The sequence below is a fragment of the Lynx rufus genome, unplaced genomic scaffold, assembly GCF_022079265.1.
Source record: "Lynx rufus isolate CCGP_SWC_20201006 ecotype Redwood Valley unplaced genomic scaffold, mLynRuf1.p SCAF_2, whole genome shotgun sequence".
Classification (NCBI taxonomy): Eukaryota; Metazoa; Chordata; class Mammalia; order Carnivora; family Felidae; genus Lynx; species Lynx rufus.
The window spans coordinates 73,962,293-73,984,751 of NW_025814834.1; the positions used below are offsets into that span (position 1 = coordinate 73,962,293).

General features: G+C 38.5%; 1 protein-coding gene across 2 annotated transcripts in view; it reads left to right on the forward strand.

The window, feature by feature from the left end:
* CCDC148 (coiled-coil domain containing 148) overlaps nt 1-22,459 on the forward strand; it is a 182,288-nt gene that overhangs the window by 86,021 nt on the left and 73,808 nt on the right. For both annotated transcript variants that reach the window (XM_047085875.1, XM_047085876.1), the window contains one exon: nt 2,376-2,516. In XM_047085875.1, the coding sequence (XP_046941831.1) occupies nt 2,376-2,516 (141 nt within the window). The remainder of the gene's footprint in view (nt 1-2,375; nt 2,517-22,459) is intronic.

Here is a 22,459-nt window from a genome sequence, read left to right on the forward strand (position 1 = left end):
ACAAAAATAATATAAAAACAGGGAGGGGACAAAACAGAAGAAACTCAAGTATGGAGAACAAACTGAGGGTTACTGGAGGGGCTGTGGGAAGGGGGATGGGCTAAATGGGTAAGGGGCACAAATGAATCTACTCCTGAAATCATTGTTGCACTATATGCTAATTTGGATGTAAATTTTAACAAATAAAAAAAAGAAAGAAATATAAGATCACCCAAGTCAGATATAAAATGTAAAGAATTAGTCATTTTGATAGGTGTACACAATAATAAAAAAAAATACAAACCACACAGATGCTTGTGGTTCCACAGAACAATCCCGGATGTTTGAAAGAAGAGACAGGTGCACAGGGCTTGGTGTGAGACTGTGGCAATGTTAAAGATGTTGAATTTAATTTTGAAAATATTGTATTTTGGGTGCAAATGCAAAAAGTAAAGGCCTTAAGCATTTGTTAGGATGGGATTGCAGACAAAAAGGCAAAGCTTAAATTGTACATTTTACTCATATGCACAGAAGTGATAGGTTAACTTGTAGGAGACACACATGAGCATAGAGAGGCTGAGCTGAGGTCAAAGAGAAAGGATAACAGTAGAATTGGGGGTGGAAGGTGGACAAAGAGAGCAGGAAAAGAAAAGAATAGTATCCATTGGTGGAGAAGTAGAGAGAACAAGGTTGTGGGCCAGGAAAGAGCTGTCATCAAGAAGAGATGGTCACCAGGGTCCACATGATATACCACCATCACTAGCAACACTTGACAAAACACATGACTTTAATACAGTATGTTACAGATGGAAGATGGTTTGCAGAAGGAATGGTTTGGAAGCAGATCAGGACAGAAAGCATGATGATCTTATTCTAGGAACGGGCTTCCAAAGAAGATAAATATAATGGCCAGGATAAGCAGCAGATTGGGAAACCTAGGTGTGTCTGAGAAACAAGAGTCTGAATTTCCTTGGTTATTCTGATAAATACGGGAAGTATATTTTTAGAAAACAGACTTTGAATATTGAAAGTGAGAAAAGAGCTTAACTATTAGTCACTTTAATTCCTTGTATTTTATATATTCCATTCTCATTTTATGTATTACCATAATGAGTCATACTTATATCAAATATAAGACATGAGGTATTAAATTGGTAATGCTAGTTTCTTCCTTTTCTAAAAAGAATTCTGCACACATCTCCATCTCCCTTTTCTCTGATTTCTCAGCTTTCTTAGTGCGCATGGAAAGTGTAAATGTTTGTTTCTATTTTGTTAGTTTCATTGGTTTGCTGCCTACAAAGATAACATATTTGTTGTGAAAATGTCACTCAGTACAGAAAGGCTTAAAGAATAAATTTTTAAAATTTCTTGAAATGATGCTATTCAGAGATAACTAGTATTGTTACTTTGATAAATCTCCTTCCAAAACTTTTTCTATGGATAGATGCATAGATGATATTTTATATTAAGGACATCATATTATTAATGTGGTTTTGCACCTACTTTTTTGCATCTAATAATATGTTGTGGATATTTTCTATGTCAATGAATAAAGGTATATAATATTCTTTTTCAATAGCAGTCATTATATGAAAATGCCATAATTAATTTAAGCCACCACCTGTTGCCAGACATTTAGACTCTTTCTAATTTTTCTGTGTAAGCAGCATTGCAGTGAACATTCCTATGGATACATTTTTTGTGCACTTATTCAATTGACTGTCTTCTTTGAATAGATTCCCCCAAATGGGATTGTGGGTCAAAGGTTATGCATGTTTTATATTGTGATACATATTTACATATCGCCTCGGGTCCTTTAGAAGTGTTATACCAATTACACTTCTACCAATAACACCTACCAGTACCCAGAAAGTTCTTTTAAACGTCTTAAACATTTTTTTTTCATCTTCATTCAGGCTCATTTCCCTCACATACGAAATTAAAAGGATGAAATATATTAGTGGTTCTTAAACTTTTTAGGATCTTAGGATCATTTCAGAATTTTTGAAAACTGTTGACCAGAAACTGGGACCGTTGTTCCAGAAAAACATACCTGTGCAAAAACACAGAAATTTTTACATACTATTTATGAGAATTCATAGATTATTTGAAATCAATTCACAGACTCTTTGGGATCTCACCCCATGAATCCAAGTGAAAAATCTCTGAAATGAGATGATTTTAAAGTTACTCTCTCTTTTTAACACACATGCATACACACACACACACACATTTCATATACATCATGCACATATCACACACTCATGTGCACACAGAATTTTAATGAGTATTTGGAAAAACTTTGACACCTGCTTGATAGAGAACCTAGTCTCATTGTGATCTGTGAAATCACTTGACTGGGTATAGCTATTGGAATGAATTTCTATTTATTTCAGGTTCTTCAATGGCGAGCCCACCAGGAAGAAGTAGCAAGACTGGAAATGGAAATTTCTGCCAGAAGAAGAGAAAAGGAGGAGGAGAGAGAGAAGCTATGGAAGAAGAAGGAATTGTTTCAAAGAGCAGAGAAGAAAAAGAAAGTATGTAATCTACTATTGTTGTGAATGTGCGAATGAATGTTTAATTGCCTGATTGAGCTTTGAGTGATCTTGGTGTTTGGCATAGAATCATCATAGGTAGTTCTTAGATTCATGAGATTCTAGTCTTGCTTCAGTTCATTTAAGCTTCAGAGGTTCACTGGACATGGAGGGGAATCCGCTTTACTGACCTGCATGAGCACAAGAAATTGTGATTAGAAGTAATGCTATAGGTAAAGACAAGACAGGGTTTGTGACTGCTGAGTCTTGTACTAACTAGGGATACGTGGGAGAGCATTTTGTTTGCAGTGCAGCAATTGACCGTCAAAGGTGTCTTTGCTGATAAAATACGTTGTACCAGGGTCAGAGCAACTCATGCAATACAAAAGTCCCTTTAAAGAATTTACTTCTTGTTTTATTATTTGTTATATTGTTTGTTTTTCATTTACTAACATAAATTCATGACTCTACTTTTGAGAAAACATTTGCTTCCCAGTTTTCAAAATACTAATCACAACACTTATTAACAGCTTTAAAACGATTGCCGACAATCTGTGGAAGAAAAAGAGTGTATTTGAGGCAGGATTTTAAAAATATATTTGGGGTATTTATTTAGATATTTTTGTGTGTTTACACCTCAAAAACTGATAAAAATAATCACATTAGTATTCATCACCTAGCACTGAGTTTACTCAGGATTTACTCAGGATCTCCCCAAAGTCAGTCTCGATCATAAATTTTATTTCTATCTTTCCAAGCCATCTATTGCTTTTAACATCTTTTAATACATAGTTTGTGACTTTTACATTTTCTTTTCATGAATACTCTCTTACTGTATCATTTTGCAGCATGTACTTCTTTATTTAACTCTACATTTTTGAGATATAGCCATGTTAATAGGCAGAGACTTAGTTCACCCCTTTCTACTGCTACATGATATTTCATTATAGAACGAGGCTACCGTTTATCCCTTCTGTTAGTGGTTTACATTTACATTTCTAAAGTTTTGTTCTTGCACCTGTGCTGAAGCAGTCACTTGTCACATCAACTGGGGCACATGTGCACAGCTTTCTCTACAGTACACTGAGGAGGAGAATTAGGATTTCTATGCTTTCAGTTTTATATGCTTTTTTTCTTTATAAGGTATTATAAATTTTCTTTTTGACTTTTGCCAATGTGATGAATGTAAACAGTATCTTGGTGTCTTCAACTGGATTCTGCTGATCACTTGTGAGATTGAAAATTTCCTCATGTTTATTGGGTGATTTTCTTCCTTTGGGAATTGCTTATTAGTACTTTTTATCTACTTGTCTATTTTTCTTTATTAATCTGTAGAAGTTCTTTATAAACTCTGGATATTATTGCTTTCCGTTTGTTATATAGGTTGCAAATTTATTTTCTTTCATTGGACATCTGCCTTTACATTTGGTCTGTAGTGTCTGTAGGTTCATGGAAATTTAAAGTGATCAAGGAATCAAAGTTATTAAACTTTCTTTAAAAGATATTTTATTTTCTTTTTTATTTTTTGAGAGAGATAGCAAGAGATAGAAAGAGAGAGAATAGTAAGCAGGCTCCAAACTCAGCATAGAATCTCTTGCATGGCTTGATCCCCTGCCCCCAGGATCATGACCTGAGCCGAAAACAAGAGTCAGACACTCAACAGACTGAGCCACCCAGATGCCCCTAAACTGTTTCTCTTTGTGAACTGTGCTTTCCTTTATGAACCATGACCTGGTAGTGAGAACATCTCTCTACAGAGTTTATGCTTCTGCTCAGGACCCTACGCATTTTACTGGCTCAGGACCAGTGCATATATTAACTGTGAGATTTGGGACCAATTCTGTGAGGTTGGAGTGGCTGCTGACTTAGCACTCATGCACAGCACCAGCCTGGGTTCTGCTGCTGACCCCTTCCCTGCTCTGGTCCCAAGCAGAAAGTCAGCTCCCTTGTCACTTCTGAGGAGTGGTCCTGGTGTGTCTCAGTCCCATTTGGTGTTTGGACAAGTTCTACAGGACTTCCTCTTTTTTAAGTGGCATGGTTCCAGCTCCTGTATATAAATCCCACACCTAATATTAAACACCCAACCACTAGCTCCTCAGGCCTGTTTCAGGCTCAGTTCTGCCCAAGGGCCCCTTGGCTTTGGCTCCCTCTTACTGCTCTGACTTTATGTTCCATCTTTATCTTCAGCACTGGGGCATTGTGTGTCTTTGTGTTATAGTTTGCCCCAAATTTCTATGTGTTTAAACTGGGAAAGGAGATTTCTTTAAAAAAATTTGTTTTAACGTTTTAATTTATTTTTGAGAGAGATAGAGCACAAGTGGGGCAGTGGCAGAGAGAGGCAGACACAGAAGCCGAAGCAGGCTCCAGGCTCTAAGCTGTCAGCACAGAGCCAGACCCGGGCCTCAAACTCGTGAGCTGCGAGATTATGACCTGAGCTGAAGTTGGACGCTTAACCGACTGAGCCACCCAGAGGAACCAACTGAGCCCCTAAACTGGGAAAGGAGATTTCTTTTTTTTTTTTTTTCAATATATGAAATTTATTGTCAAATTGGTTTCCATACAACACCCAGTGCTCATCCCAAAAGGTGCCCTCCTCAATACCCATCACCCACCCTCCCCTCCCTCCCACCCCCCATCAACCCTCAGTTTGTTCTCATTTTTTTTAATTTCTTTTTTTATTTTTTTTTCTTTTTTAATATATGAAATTTATTGTCAGATTGGTTTCCATACAACACCCAGTGCTCATCCCAAAAGGTGCCCTCCTTATTACCCATCACCCACCCTCCCCTCCCTCCCACCTCCCATCAACCCTCAGTTTGTTCTCATTATTTTTTTAATTTCTTTTTTTTAATTTCTTTTTTTCTTTTTTAATATATGAAATTTATTGTCAAATTGGTTTCCATACAACACCCAGTGCTCATTCCAAAAGGTGCCCTCCTCAATACCCATCACCCACCCTCCCCTCCCTCCCACCCCCCATCAACCCTCAGTTTGTTCTCAGTGTTTAACAGTCTCTTATGCTTTGGCTCCCTCCCACTCTAACCTCTTTTTTTTTTTTCTTCCCCTCCCCCATGGGTTTCTGTTAAGTTTCTCAAGATCCACATAAGAGTGAAACCATATGGTATCTGTCTTTCTCTGTATGGCTTATTTCACTTAGCATCACACTCTCCAGTTCCATCCACGTTGCTACAAAAGGCCATATTTCATTCTTTCTCATTGCCACGTAGTATTCCATTGTGTATATAAACCACAATTTCTGGGAAAGGAGATTTCTATGTCAACTCAGACATACTGACCAAAGTTCTGGCTGCCTTTATATATACTACAAATCCAGACTCTCTTTGTTCTAACTGTTTTATATGCTGGAGACAAATTTTAGTTCTTTGGTGTTTAACAGCAGTTTGGCAGAAACCCTCCTATAGTTTCTCAAGTCCGAAGCTCCCCTGGCTTGAAGCTGACTGCTTTGTTAGCTGGTGCTCTGTTTTTCTCCATCCACCATCTTTCCTGCCTGGATTTCTCTTCTCATAAGTGAACAGCAGCAGAGCTAGAGAAACAACTCCATGTATAAAACCCCATGTGAGGATTCTGAAGAACAGAGAATTCTCCTAATTTTTCTTCTCAGCAATTTGTCTGTTAGAGAATGATACTGTCTTTTTGTGGAGTAACATTTTAATTTGTATCCAATGCCAAAGTTTACCATGGTAGGTGCCCAGTTCTTTTCAAACTGATCTTTAAATCTGTGCTTTAAAACTCGAGGTGAACATAACATTCACAGTTTTCATAGTTTTATCCCAAGACTCAAGGAAAGTTTTGAGTCATAGGCTGTTAGGTGATAATGGTAATATTTCAGAAGCATCTCTTCACTTTTAAAATTATTGTCATGATAAAATCAAAAGATAAAGTCTTTCCATAAACTATCCCTAGGAGCTATTGTAAGAAACAAAATTACTGTGCTAGGTGAACCTTAAAGTGCCCGATATGTAATATTGGTCCCAGTGCTCCCCTTTCACTAGACGTGACTCTTTGGGTGGCTTGGAGAACATAAAAACTACTCTGCATCACAGCATTTTAAGATGTTTTGTTGCTGCCTGGTGCCTGGTGTTCTATGGGATCAAAGCAAGGATAGTTTCAGCCTCACTCTCAAAACAGAGATTTCAACCAAGGCTCACATAAAAAGGAGACCTAGTCCTTCCTTAGTCTAGCATGTCACAATTCTCTCCCAGTGTGACCAGTTCCTAATCTATCATTGAAGCTCTCCACATTGTAGAGCTGAGGGATGGAGCATGATCAGGGAAGTCAGAATAACTTCACCAGCCATGGTCCACCAGCCCTGTGACCTTCTGCCTTACCTCAGAGATGTTTCTGGGGAGGAAGCTATCATTTTGTGATCTCGTAGCCTCAAGTGACATCATATCAGTAAATATCGATAGACTCAGCCTTCCATAAAAGCTTGGCATGTAGGTGGTCTCCCTTGTCCTCAGGTAATGTGGCAAATACTCAGAATTATATTCATCCCACAGGTAACCAGGGAAGAGGAGAAACAGTTCTAAAATAAAAGAAGGTAGGCTATCATAAACAGAATGTAGGCTAGAGGGCTAGAACAGTGCTTCTCAGAAATTTCAAGAAGCTCTGTGCTTAGGAGGGAATCCAGAGTACCTTCTCAATTCAGATCAAGGCTATTCTCTCAGTGTGGGAGTCTGTGGGTTCTTATGAGAACAATTTATCATGCAATCTCTTTCCCAGTGTTTCTTAATCTAATAATATGCTGATCTAAAGAGCTACAAGTGGCGGGGGGTGGGGGGAAGGTAGACACAGAAGAATGATAAAAAAGTAATAATAATTCCCAGACTATAAAATCTACTTTTTCAGGATTGTTGGGATATAAAGGGGCCAATGGATAATGGCCAATGGGCCTGTGACAGGCAGGCTCCTAAGATGGTCCCAGAGATTTCCTGCCCTCCGGGAATACATATCCTAATCACCAGGACAATAAATGCTGCAGGTTAGGTTATATTATATGGCACAACCTTGAGAAAGGAAAATGACCTGGATGGAGAGCAGAGTTTGAAAGTACAGAGTTTTCTTTGGTCACAAGAGGGGTCGGCAGAGATTTGAAGCATGAAAAGGACATGACTCAGCATTTTGGCTTAAAAATTGAGGGGGTCACATGGCAAGGAATGTGGGTGGACTCTAGGAGCCAAGAGTGGCCCTGGCTGACAGCCAGAAGGGAAATGGGAACCTGTAACCTATAGTCCTACAGCTATAAGGAACTGAATTCTGCCAAAAACAAGAATGAGCTTGAAAGCATATTTTTCTCGGGTCTCCTAGGTGGTTCAGTCGGTTAAGTGTCAGACTCTTAATTTTGGCTCAGGCATTATCTCATGGTTTGTGAGTTGGAGCCCTGCATTAGGCTCCATGCTGACAGTGCAGATTCTGTTTGGGATTCTCTCTCTCCCCTTCTTTCTGCCTATCCCCCACTCACACACGTGCTCTATCACTCTTTCTCTCTCTCTCAAAAAACAAAAACATTGGGGCGCCTGGGTGGCTTAGTCGGTTAATTGTCTGACTTCGGCTCAGGTCATGATCTCCCAGTTTGTGGGTTCAAGCTCTGTGTCGGGCCCTGTACTGACAGCTCAGGGCCTAGAGACTGCTTCAGATTCTGTGTCTCCGTCTCTCTCTGCCCCTCCCATGCTCATGCTCTGTCTGTCTGTCTCTCTCTCTCTCAAAAAATAAACATTAAAAAAATTAAAAAAAAAAAAAGCAAGCAAGCAAGCAAGAAAATATTTTTCTCTAAAGCTCCCAGATGAAAACTCAGTTTTGTCTACACCTTGATTTCAGTCTTGGGATGTCATGGGCAGAGAGCCCAGCCACAACATACTGGACTTCTGACTTATAGGAGTCTGAGCTCAAAAGTGAGTGTTGTTTTAAGCTGCAAAATTGGTGGTTATTTGTTACACAACAATTTAAGAAAACTAGTACAGTTTTTGGTATTTAGAAGTGAATTGTTGCTATAACAAATACCTAAAAATGTGAAAGTAGCTTTGGAGTTGGCAAGTGGGAGGAAGCAGGAAGAATTTTGAAGAACATGACAGAAAAAAAGACAGGAATGCCTTGAACTGACTTAGCAGAAATGTGAATGTTAGAGATGTGGCTGGTGAGTCTCAGAAGGAAGCGATGAGCATACTATTGAAAGCTGGAGAAAGGAGGATCACTGTTATGTGGTGGCAGGAATCAATTCTGTGCTGCAGTTAGTTAGAAAACTTTCCTGAGTAATGAACTCCATAGGTGATGAACTAAGAAGATTTCCGAAGTGTTGAAGATGTCACCTGGGTTTTTTTTGCTACTTATAGTAAAAAGGAGAGATTTGATGGTTTGGGAAATTCTCAACCTATCTAAATGGCAAAAGACTCTAGAGTTCAGAGATTATTGCTGTCATCATACCATAGAGAAAAGGCTGAAAGTATGAATATACAACCCTTTGTTATAGCCTCGAAAAGATCACAGGGACAGAGTATTCAGTCATATAAAAGACCCTTCCAAGAGATTAAGGGTGTTTCTCATAGATCTTCTCAAACTAGAGAGTCTCTGGGAAGTTTAAGGGCAATTTCTCTCAGCCACCTCAAGGGAAAACCAAGGAAGAGAAAGGATTATCTTGAAAAGACCTGTCAGTGTGTGGCTTTTGTCTAATGGAGTAAATTCCCATAAAATCTGCAAAAGCTCACTTGTTTCTTGAGAAAATTTTATCAGAAACACTTCCAGCTTGGACTGAGACAGAGTGAGTATGAAATGAAAGGAGGCTCATAGACCTCCTAAAATTCTAGTGGCAGGAAGCAGAAACTTGGAATTCCTAACACTTCTGCCGCTGGACCAAAGCCACCTACCTAGGGTCAGGAAAAGCTTCTCTTCACTTCTCACCATGTTATACATGGAGTAGTTGTATCAGCTCCCAGTAAGAAACATTGATGGTAAGATTGTGTATAAACTCAAAGGGGCCACTAAAGGTCCAATAGGACAATCATTCATCCATTTATTTATTCATTTATTCAATAAGTATGTACCAAGCATCTTTAATATGACACACATTATACCCAGTCCCTCATGCAATTATAAGATGCCCCACTCAAACAGAAATTGCCCCTTTTCTGGTATCTTTTTAAAGGGATGTGTTTACCTGCTCCACCACAAAGATAATATGTGATTCTTGGCTAGGTCAGTAGAAGCTTTTACTACTAACAAAGAAGGATTTATTTTAGCTCCAAACTTAATGAGTGTAACAAAAGGGCTAATAGAACAAAATTAAAAATTCAAAATGGAGTGAACTATATAGAGTTTACAATTAGTTAAATTAAGCATGACTACATATAGTAAATTAAATATATATGCATATATACACAGTATTTACAAATGGGTATATTTTTGTACCCCCCCCACACACACAATTATAGTGTGACTTTCCTGTCTCTCTCAGTGGGTAGTGATAGCTGAAGGAGATCAGGACAGTGCCTTTGCCCTCATTCATGCCTAGACCTCCTCTTCTATTATTTCCTGGTCCTGTATCATCAAACCATACTGTGGGCATCTATCCTCATGTGATGGCCCATGCTACTCTGAATGCTTCCTAGTGTGCATCCTCTTATGCCAATGAAACTTATTAGTTTTGCTACAGTTGATCAAGGTCCAGGCCTTCGCATATGAACTTTTTGCCCTGACTGACTCTAGTAAGGTTCATCAACTATCCATTAATTTTTCTTTGTGTTTGGGTCTTTAATTGCTCCCGTATACGTTTGCATACTGCATGATACAGAACTGTCCTATGCAATTTCCTTCAAATGCCTGTGACTGATTATCTTTCATTTCCAGTGAATGCTCTGCTATTGCTGAGGGAGGGGGATATAGATTTTGATGATTTAGGTAGTGGAAAAAAGGACCTTTAAGATCAGAGCGCTGCCTGGAAAACATCCCCTGACAGAGACGCCTCTGAGATGGCACCTTGTAGTCTAGACCCTGTGTTTCTTCCAGGTCCTTTTGTCTCATGCTGCTCCTTCTCAACCTTGATGAAAGGAGTGGTGTGTGTGTGTGAGAGAGAGATTGTGATCTAAATGGATCCCACTTAGACTAAAATGACTTAAGCTATAAATATTGTAAATTTATGTAATATATCACTGAGGACTGACTGAGTTGTGAACATACAAAAAAAAAAAAAAAAAAACCCCACAGCATTCAGCAACATAGTAATGCAATGACATTCAGTTGATTTAAAATGGGCTTACAGCACTCTTTACGTTTTCATAAAATGGAGACTATGAAATATAAAAACTCATTGATGCCTTGGACCTTGGAAATATGTCTTTGAAATTCTCTGAACTCCAGTTTGATCTCTGCTGTAACTACACCCACCTAAATCTCTCACTGCAAACATCTACTTTTCAAAGGAACCACCTGCCACTAAAGCCAAACTATCCCCAGCTGGTTGAGTCCCAATCTGTTGAATTACTTCCCACCCTCAGTTTTGTGGTTCTCTCAATTACTAACTCCTAGAAGTGTGAAGTTTCAGTAAAAGTTTGAGGGGGTGTTTGTCTTTTATTGTTTCTTTTATTTGGGAATCTGATGAACATGGGAACTATCAAACCTAAAGGATATTATAATTAAAAGGAGAGATATTTATATTTTATGTAAAAATGACTCCAAATAAACTGGGGGTCAGAGTTTATTTTCTGAAATTTTAATATTAGTCCTCTGGTTTTTTTTATATGAAACTTATTGTCAAATTTGTTTCCATACAACACCCAGTGCTCATCCCAACAGGTGCCCTCCTCAATGCCCATCACCCACTTTCCCCTCCCTCCACCCTAATATTAGTCCTCTGAATAATATTAAGTAAAGAAAGTAATGTAATATGGGAGGTTTAATTTTCCAAAAGAAGTCAAGGATTATATAATTTAAAAATATTCATAACATTCCTTATTTTGTTATTAAAATTTAGAAATGAACATTAATGTAAGCTTATTAATTAATGGATTCTAACATTCTAATATGAGACTGAATATAGAGTCAACTCTCAGTATGAATCAGCAGGTGGCATAAAGATAGGATGGTAGTCCAAGAACCTCAATTTTCTAGTGTCAACTGTCTTTTAAAAGTGAAAGTTTCTAGGTGATGTCACCAGGATGGTGACCTAGTTTGTTCCTGACTTCATTCCCTCTCAGAAAAGGAACAACTGATTTCTATTCCAGAACAAGACAGCACTGGGAGAATCCTAGAACATGGGGGTGAGGCTGAAACAGCCCCTTACACCAGAAACCATGACAGACTGCATTAGAAGGGTAAGAGAAGAGGCTACACATTGACACTGCATTGCCTCTCCCCCTATGACAGTGCAGCACCACACAGGTCTCCCTTGAGCCTCCAGTTTGTCTTGTGGAAAAAGGCCAGGGGGAGACAGCCAGCCTCTCCCAGCATTGTGGGTCATTTTGTGGGAGCCCCTCCTCTGATCTCATACAACACGGATTGCAGGGAATCATCAGGGGCCCAGCCATTAGGCATCTGTGATGGAGAAGGTGTGTGTGTGTGTGTGTGTGTGGAGGGGGGATGGGCTTGCAGCAACCAGCACACAGGTCTTGGCAGACTGAGTTCATATCTGCAGTGTCCACATTGTAATCCCAACCAGCAGTTTTACTCATCTGCAATAACAAACTGGGGGTGCAGATCTGTCTAATTTGGATCCTCAAATAAGGAGTTTTGCAAGTCCTAGAGCCTGGTCTGTTTATGCCCAGTCAGGGTGCTGAGTCACAGCCTCACCCCGTGGAAAGTGTCTCCTAGTCCCATTTGACCAGATGGGATTATAACAACTTCTGGAAGCTGTGTGGTCCAGTGGCACTGAGAGGTGGGTGGAAAGAGCTGATAGCCCCCAGAGCAAAGCCAGTACAGAGCATGGAGCTTCCTGGGCTATGCACAGACATGGGGATTAATTTATAGACAAGTCTGAGGGTAACTACTGGACAGTCAGAACTAGAGGATCTGTTTGGGCATTTGAGCGCTGCCTGGAGTATCCCCTCCTTCTCACATTCAGGCAAGGGTGCTGAGACATAGCCCTACCTACTATGGAAAGTGTCTTCCAGCCTCATCTGCCCAGAAGGACTGGTGAAAACACCTGAGAGCTGTGTGGCCCAGTGGTATTTGAGTTGAGAGAAGGGCAGCAGAGCTGATAGTTCAGAGAACAAAGGCAGTAGCTAGGGAAACTGGGGTGGCGGTTGGCTTCGGTTAAGAAAACAAACAGAGATTTAGAACTGCTTCTCTCACTGTGCCAGGGAAGGGAATTTAATTCGTAGCCCTGCTTATCACTGAATATAACCTTCAGCCTGTACAACCAGGGAACTTAACCAGAGCACATAAGAAGCTGCATAGATGATTCAACAGCCCTACATGCAATGGCACCTGAACAGAGAGCACAGCCTGTGGCTTCCCTTATCTGCAGAGCAAACTGGTTGTCTCACTTGACCAGGGAATTCAATGCACAACCAAGCCTCATTTGGTTTCCCAAACAATAAGCTATACAGGCCCTGGGCCCTGTCCTACTGCCCTGCCAGTGCAGGGAGGCTAACTCATAGTTCCATCTATTACTGAATATTGTACCCAATCCTAACCATCTAGTAAGCCTGGCCAGAAAATTCAGACAACCATGGAGCCATCCTACAGCCACACTTGTATAGGGAACCAAGCCAGTAGTCCTAATTAAATGTTCTCAGCCAATAACAACCCCCCACCCCAATCTCTGTCCTCAGAACTTGAACAATTCCCTCACACAAAAATAGCCCGTAATATCAAACCCCACCTTCCCAAAGGCATTACTAGCAAACAGACTCAGAAACCCAAACTGAGCTGACTGGTGAAGAACTATCTCTGCCAAAGCAAACCTGTATAGTCTGCAACAGGAGCCCCATTACTAAAATGCATAAAAACCAACATAGGGAATCAGGGATTATGAAAAATCGGGTAAATATGACACCACCAAAAGAAACCAATAAAACTCTAAAGATAGGGAGATCTATGAACTCTCAGAAAAGAAATTCAGAATAACTCTCTTAAGGAAGTTTAGTGAAGTACAAGAAAACACAGACAACAAAACAAAATTAGGACAACGGTACATTAACAAGGATATAGCAACCATCAAAAACAAATAAACAAGCAAACAAACAAGCAAACAAAAAACCCACCCAAACCCAAACAAACAGAAATCCTAGAGTTGAAAATATAGCAACTGAATTGAAGAATTCAACAGAGAGTTTCAGAAGTAGACTCAACTATTCAGAAGAAAGATTCAGCAACTGAGAGGGTAGGACATTGAAAATTACCTAGTTAGAGGAGAAAAAGAAAAAAATGAAAAAGAATATTAGAATATAAGGAGAAAAAGAAGTAAAAGTGTAGAATGTATTAATTCTATCGAAGTCGTCAGTTTAAAATAGGGTGTTATAAGTTTAATATATTTTATGTAAACCTCATTATAACCGCAAAGGAAAATCTTGTAGTAATGACACAAAAGAATGTGAAAAAGAAATCAAAGAGTATCAATACCAAAATACAACAAAACTAAAAAAAAATAAGGGTAAGAAACAAGGAACAATGGATCTACAAAATAACCAGAAAACGATTAACAAAATGGCCATCAATAGTAAGTTCTTACCTATCAAATATTTACTTTAAATTTAACAGATTAAACTCTCTAATCAAAAGATATATAATGACTGAGTGGATTTAACAAAAAAAACAAAAACCCAGACCCAATAATATGCTGCCTACAAGAGACTCACTTCAGCTTTAAAGAGACACATAGACTGAGAGTGAAGGGGTGGATAGAGACATTTCAAGCAAATGGTAACCAAAGCCAATCAGCCAAGCAACAACAACAACAACAACAACAACAAAAGATCAAACACAAACAAAAAAACCCCAAAGTAGCTATACTCATATCTGATAAAATAGACTTTAAGCTAAAAATGATAAAAATAGACAAAGGTTATTATATAATGATAAAGTGTTCAAGACATCAAGATGATATAACAACTGTAAAAATGTAAATATTTACATGCCCAACATTGGAGCACCTAAATATGTAAAGCAAAAACTAATAAAGCTAAAAGGGGAAATAAACAGTAATGCAATAATAGTTGGGGACTTTAATACTCCACTCTAAACAATAAGTAGATTTCCAAGTAAAATCAATAAGGAAACAGTGGATTTGCACAATACTATAGGACAAATGGACCTAGCAGACATATACAAAACATTCTCTTCAACAGCAGAATACACATTCTTCTAAGAGCACATGGAACATTTTCTAAGATTGATCTTAAGTTAGGCCACAAAACAAGTTTTAGCAAATGTAAGAAAGTCAAATATTAATAAAATGAAAGAAAAGGATTGTATGATCATCTCAATAGATGCATGAAAAGCATTCAGCAAAATTCAACATACATTCATGATAAAAACTCTTAAGTCAGGCAAAGAAAGAACATATCTCAATATAATAAAGGCCATATGTTGGGATCTGTGCTGAGCATGGAGTCTTCTTGGGATTCTCTCTCGCCCTCTCTTTCTGCCTCTCCCTCACTTATGCTGTCTTCAGAATAAAAAAGATTTTTTTAAAAAGGGGGCACCTGTGTGACTCAGTTGGTTAAGCGTCCAATTCTTGATTTTGGCTCAGGTCATGATCTCATGGTCGTGAGATCGAGTCCCACATCAGCTTCTACACTGAGCATGGAGCCTGCTTGGGATTCTCTCTCTCCTTCTCTCTCTGTCTCTCCCCCAATCACACTATCTCTCTCTTAAAATAAATAAATAAACATTAAAAAAAGAGACAAGCCCATAGCTAACATCATACTCGATGGTGAAAGGATGACAGCTTTTTCTGTAACATCAGGAACAACATGGGATTCCCATTCTTGCAATTCTATTCAGCATAGTACTAGAGGTCCTAGGTAGAGCAATCAGGCAATGAAAGTGGAGAGAAGAGAAGGGAAGGGAAGAGAAGAAGGAGGGAAGGGTATCAGGATTGTAAAGGAAGAAGTAATAGTGTCTCCATTTGCAGACAACATAATTTTATATATAGAAAATCCTAGAGAATCAACCAAAAAGTGTTAGATCTAATCATTGATTTTAGTAAAGTTGCAGGATACAAAATTAATACAAAAATTAATAGCATTTCTATACAGTAAAAATGAAAATTTTAAAAATGAAGAAATCAATCCCATTTACAGCAGCATCTAAAGCATCAAAAACTATAAAGTACTTAAGAACAAATATAACTGGGGTCCCCTGCATGGCTCAGTCAGTTAAGTGCCCGACTTTAGCTCAGGTCATAATTTTACGATTCATGAGTTTGAGTCCCACATCAGGGTTTCGGATCCTGTGTCCCCCTGTCTCTCTGCCCCTCCCCTGCTTGACCTTTCTCCCTGTCTCTCTAAAAAATAAATAAATAAACTTAAAAAATAGAACAAATTTAGTTAAAGAGGTAAAATCTCTTCATACTAAAAATTACAAGACACTGATGAAATATATTGTGAAGACACAAATAAATGGAAACGTATTTTGTGTTCATGGGTTGTAAGAAGTAATATTGTTGATATGTACTGAAAGCCATCTACAAATTCACTATCACTATCAAGAGTCTAATGGCATTTTTTACAGAAGTAGAAAAAACACTCTTAAAATGTATATGGATCCACAAAAACCTTGAAGAGCCAAAGAAATCCTGAGAAAGAACAAAGAAAGAGTTATATAATACTTCTTGATTTCAAGCCATGCTATAAAGCTACAGTCATGAAAACAGTATGATACTGGCATAAAACAGACAAATAGACTAATGGAACATAATAGAAAGTTCAGAAATAAACTGAACCCTCAATGGTCAACTAATACTTGAGAAGAGAGCCAAGAATTCTCAGTGGAGAAAATACAGTCTCATTAAATGTAGCTGGGATAATTGGATATTCACATGTAAAAGAAAGAAATTGGAACCATATCTTATACCACTCACCAAAATTAACTCAAAATGGATTAAAGACTTAAATATAAGATCTGAAACCATGAAACTCCTAGAAGGAAACGTAGGAACAAAGCTCCTTGACATGGGTCTTAGTAATGATTTTTCAGTGTGATACCTGAAGCTCAAAGCAACAAAATAAAAGATAAACAAGTGGGACTACATCTAACTAAAAAGCTTCTGCAATCAAAAGAAACAACCAACAAAGTAGGAAGACAACCTAAGTAATGGGAAAAAATATTTGCAAACCATACATCTGATGAGGGGTTAATATCCAAAATATATACAGAACTCATACAACTTAACAACAAAAACAAAACAACCCAATTTTTAAAATGGACAATTTTAAAGGATCTGAATAGACATTTCTCCAAAGAAGACATATAAAGGCCACAGGTACATGAAAAGATGCTCAATCACTAATCATTAGGGAAATACAAATTAAAACCACAATGCGATATCACCTAATGCTCATTAGAATTGCTATCATCAAAAAGACAAGAAATAAGAAACACTAGTGTAGATGTGGAGAAAAGGGAATCCTTGCACACTGGTAAGATTATGGATTGGTGCAGCCACTATGGAAAACAGTATGGAGGATCCTCAAAAAAAATAAAAAAAAAAACCTAGAACTATCATATAATCTGGCAATTTCATTTTTGGGAATATATCCAAAGGTATCATAAACACTAACTCAAAAAAATATCTGGACCCTCATGTTCAAAGCAACATTACATATAATAGTCAAGACATGGAAACAACCTAAGTATCCATCAATGGATGAATGAATAAAGAAGTTGTGGTACACTCAGATATCACCTCACGCCAGTCAGAGTGGCCAAAATTAACAAATCAGGAGACTATAGATGCTGGAGAGGATGTGGAGAAACGGGAACCCTCTTGCACTGTTGGTGGGAATGCAAACTGGTGCAGCCACTCTGGAAAACAGTGTGGAGGTTCCTCAGAAAATTAAAAATAGACCTACCCTATGACCCAGCAATAGCACTGCTGGAAATTTACCCAAGGGATACAGGAGTACTGATGCACAGGGGCACTTGTACCCCAATGTTTATAGCAGCACTCTCAACAATAGCCAAATTATGGAAAGAGCCTAAATGTCCATCAACTGATGAATGGATAAAGAAATTGTGGTTTATATACACAATGGAGTACTACATGGCAATGAGAAAGAACGAAATATGGCCCTTTGTAGCAACGTGGGTGGAACTGGAGAGTGTGGTGCCAAGTGAAATAAGCCATAGAGAGAAAAACAGATACCATATGTTTTCACTCTTATGTGGATCCTGAGAAACTTAACAGAAATCCATGGGGGAGGGGAAGGAAAAAAAAAAAAAAGAGGTTAGAGTGGGAGAGAGCCAAAGCATAAGAGACTGTTAAAAACTGAGAACAAACTGAGGGTTGATGGAGGGTGGGAGGGAGGGGAGGGTGGGTGATGGGTATTGAGGAGGGCACCTTTTGGGATGAGCACTTTTGGTGTTGTATGGAAACCAATTTGACAATAAATTTCATATATTGAAAAAAAAAAGTCGTGGTATATATACACACAATGGAATATTATTCAGCCATTAAAAATGAGGAAATGTACCATTTGCAACAATATAGATGGACTTTGAATGCATTATGCTAAGTGACATAAGACAGATAAAGTGAAATCATATGTTAAGTGTAGTCACAGAAAGTAATTATACTAAGAGAAGTCAGACAGAGAAAGACAAATACTATATGATCTCACTTATATGTGGAATCTTAAAAAAAACAAACTCTGAAAAAGAGCTCAGACTTATCACAAGAGAGAGGGTGGCAGGAGGGGAAATTGGAGGAAGACAGTCAAAAGGTACAAACTTTCAGTTATAAGATAAATACGTAACAGAGATTTAATGTACAACATGGTGACCATAGCCAACAGTACTGTATAGGAAAGTTGTTAAGAGAGTAAATTAGAGAGAGAGAGAGAATGACACAGAGTGTGAGTGGGGGAAGGGCAGAGAGTGAGGGAGACAAAGAATCTGAAGCAGTCTCCAGGCTCTGAGCTGTCAACACAGAGCCCAACGTGGGGCTTGAACCCACAAACTGAAATCATGATCTGATCTGAAGTCAGACACTCAACCAACTGAGTCACCCAGGTGCCCCTGTCAGGACACAGTTTTAGGAAAAAGTCAGATGGAGGGGGGGAAAAGCAGCCTGGGTCATCAAAAGCCAGATAAATGATTCTCTGTAAGAGATTTTCCAATAGATAGTTAAAAAAATTTGTTTTAATTAACTCAAGGTATCAGTTTTTTTTACAGTTTCTATGTCTTGGTTATTCATGGTAATTTGACTTAATTAACAGACATCTGTATAGTGCTTGCTATCCCAATTTCTCTGCCACTACCATTTCTCTCTTCTCTTCTAGATCTTTCCTATTAACCTACAAATATGCCATTATGACTTCTATTTTAAAAAAACTACTCTTCCTTTACCCCACACACCCTCCCTTAGAAACTGTACCATTCTATGGCCTACACACTGTTTCCAACTTCTTTCCACTCATTCTCTCTTGAGCTATTTTGTCCCTCCACTCCAGCCAAGCTGTGCTCGCCAAGGTCATCATTGATCTCCATGTTGTTAATTTCAGGAGTCAGTTCTCAGTCCTTACTTTACTTGAACTATTAAAAGGAAGTGATCACTCCCTCCTCCTTGGATATTGGGCTTCCAACTTAATACTTGGCTTGTAGGAGGCCATTTTCTCTTTGCTCTTTTATCTCACTTCATTCTTTTACCTCACTGATTTCTCTTTCTCAATAAATATGGATGAATCCTCCTCACCATTCTGACTTCTAGGCCTTGGAGTGTCCCAGGGACTCAGTCCTAAGTATATATACTTCTTGGGTGATCTCAATCAATGCAAAATTACTTATATGTCATTTATATGCTGACAAATAACAACATCTCTGGTCTAGACTTCTCTCCTGAACTCCAAATTTACACATCCCACTGCCTCAAATCTAGTATGTCCAAAATGTATTCTTGTTTTTCCCTCCAGACCTACTCCTTCCTCAGTTTACCTTTTCTCAAAAAATGGGAACCTATGCACCCAGTGCTTGGGCCAAAAGCCTTGGTATTATCTTTGTTATTTTTCCCTGCACACCTCATACTGATAAATTGTCATAAATAGAAGCCTCTATCTTCAGTCAGAGCTGTTATTTTTTAAAATATTTTTTAAAGTTTATTTATTTTTGACAGACAGAGACAGAGTATGAGTGGGGGAGGGAGCAGACACAGAATCTGAAGCAGGAGACACAGAATCTGAAGCAGGCTCCAGGCTCTGAGCTGTCAGCATAGAGCCTGACTCAGGGCTTGAACTCATGAACTGTGAGATCATGACCTGCTCTGGAGTTGGACACTTAACCGACTGAGCTACCTAGGTGCCCCTCAATCAGAGCTATTATAATAATCTCTGAATCTCTGAATGTCTCTGCTCCCTCCTTTTCTATTCCCACACTATTTCTTTTGTCTATTTTCCACACAGCAGTCAGAGATGTTTCTAAAATTCACGTCAGATTATGTTAGTCCCTGCACTACACTCTATATCTCTTAGATCTCATATCCTGCCACTTTCCCCTTCACTCATCCTGTGGCAGCCATATCAGTCCACTTCCTCCCCTTCCAACACCCTGGCACATGACCTCTTAGGGTGTTGCATTGGCTGTTCCCTCTGCCTGGAATACTACTCCCCCAGATGTCTGCACAACTCACTGTCTTGCTTCATTCAGGCTTTCACTCCAATGTCATCTTAGAGAGAATGTCCATCCTTGATCACCAAACTTAAAATAACATTCTTCTTCCCTGTTACTCTGTCCATTTATTCTATTTCATGTTTTTTTCAGCACTTATTCCACCTGATACCTATCTATTTATTTATTCACTGTCTTCTCTTTTTCTTCTAGGATGTAAGCCCCATAAAAAAGAGGGGTTTGTCTATTTACATTGTTTTACCTGCAGTGCCTGGCATAAGGCATGCAATAAATACTGCTTGAATGAATGAATGTAATGAACGAGCAGGATACCACTGAACCTTCATGGTGAGGTGGAGAGGAAAACATGCCAAAGTAGGAGGCCCCAACAAGGTGGGGTGACCTTGGGCAACTTACGCAGGCTCTGTTGGATTTTGCCTCCTCAATTGTAAAATGAGGTGTTTGGATTAAATGATTGCTAAAATCACCTCAGCTCTAAGAAGTTATGACTGAATGACTCTGAGGTTTGATTACTTTTCACTTTTCACTCTCTGTGACACCTCAGGCTGTGAAATACAACATCCTCAGTATATATACTCCCTTCCTAATGAATGGTGAAAAGAGAGAAATTAAACAAGATTACAGACAAATCCATTTTAGCAATATCAACATATGACATGATCATTATGTAATATTTCAATGCCCATACTGAAAATAGACCTTACTTCTAACGAAGACATGACAGTTATTTTTTAATCCACCTGGCATTTCATTAAGAGGGAGATAACTAATGTGTTTACCTCAGAATACTTTCTTGGCTCATCATTGTTCTAAGGACATAAGACTACATCAGAGCAGAAATTGCTATTGGCAATTCAAGTAGGCAGCTCTGCCATGGAAAAATACTCATGAAAGTGACTAGAGTGAACACCACCTAAAAAGAGATTTCATTTCATTTATGTATTTATGCATATAGACATCACCTACTTCCAAGAAAGTTATAATAAGAAACATTAATACTATTGTGCTGGACATCCTCCCCTTGGATCGTATCTACTCTCCATTCTTTTCTGTGGCCCAGGGAGTTGTGTTACATGGCTCCCTTGACCCCTGGATTCTGGTTGGATTCAGTCAAAATGGAACACTAGAGATCAGTTTAGGAAGGAGACTGAGGTTGGGAGAATTGATCTCCCTGTTCCTACCCCTGCAGAGTTGTGTTGACCACTGTCTCCTCCACCAAAGTTCTCAGCTCCTATCGGGTGGCCCTCCCCACATAGCTGTCTTTGACTGGTCAATGGGTGGTAAAGCAGCCCGGCTATTGCATGATGTCTTGTGATTATCCTGAATTCCAACCCTCCTTTGTCAATTGTCCTCTTATTATATTCTTCTTGATTTATTCTAATTTTGAGTGTGCCATCTGTTTCCTATTAAGAATCATTAAAATAGAAAATTAGTAAGAGAATGTAAGACAAAAAATTAAGAGGATGGGAATATAGTTATGTCAGCAAACCAAGACTAAAATGGGGTGCTGTAATTGAACATGGTTAAAGTTAAAAGGAAGCATTTAGCTCTTATTTGCTAATAATAGACAACATCCTAGCACATCAGGAGCTGACAGCATGTACCGGGGGGAGGGAGGCAAACCATCCAGTGGATAGCATTTTTAGTAGAACTGCTTTACAGAAGAATCTAAATCAATCCTCATATAATATTGCATCAACCTTTATAAGGCCTATGGTATAAAATTAAATTATAGTCCTGTGAACCTTTCTCTAGAAAGTGAAAGTGATACTGCACACAAGGTGATAAAAAGTGAAAATATTATATAAAGGTATATACAATGTTCTTGTCATCTGACTTGGTATAGAAATAGAGTTTGGAAACTTCAGGAATGAATAATAGTCATGTCCTTATAAATATTGATTTTTTTTCTGGTCAAACCTTCAAAAAACATACTTTTGTAACTATAAAGTATTTATGTCCATTGTAGATAGTTTGGAAAATACAAACAAGCACACAAAATGTAATAAAAGTCACCCCAAGTCCTGAACTAGTATGAAAAGAAAATTATTAACAATATCCATATATCCTTTTTCTATATACATGAGGAATTTAACTTACCTAGAATCATACTGCACATATTATTTTTAACCTATTTTTAACATGTATTAGTA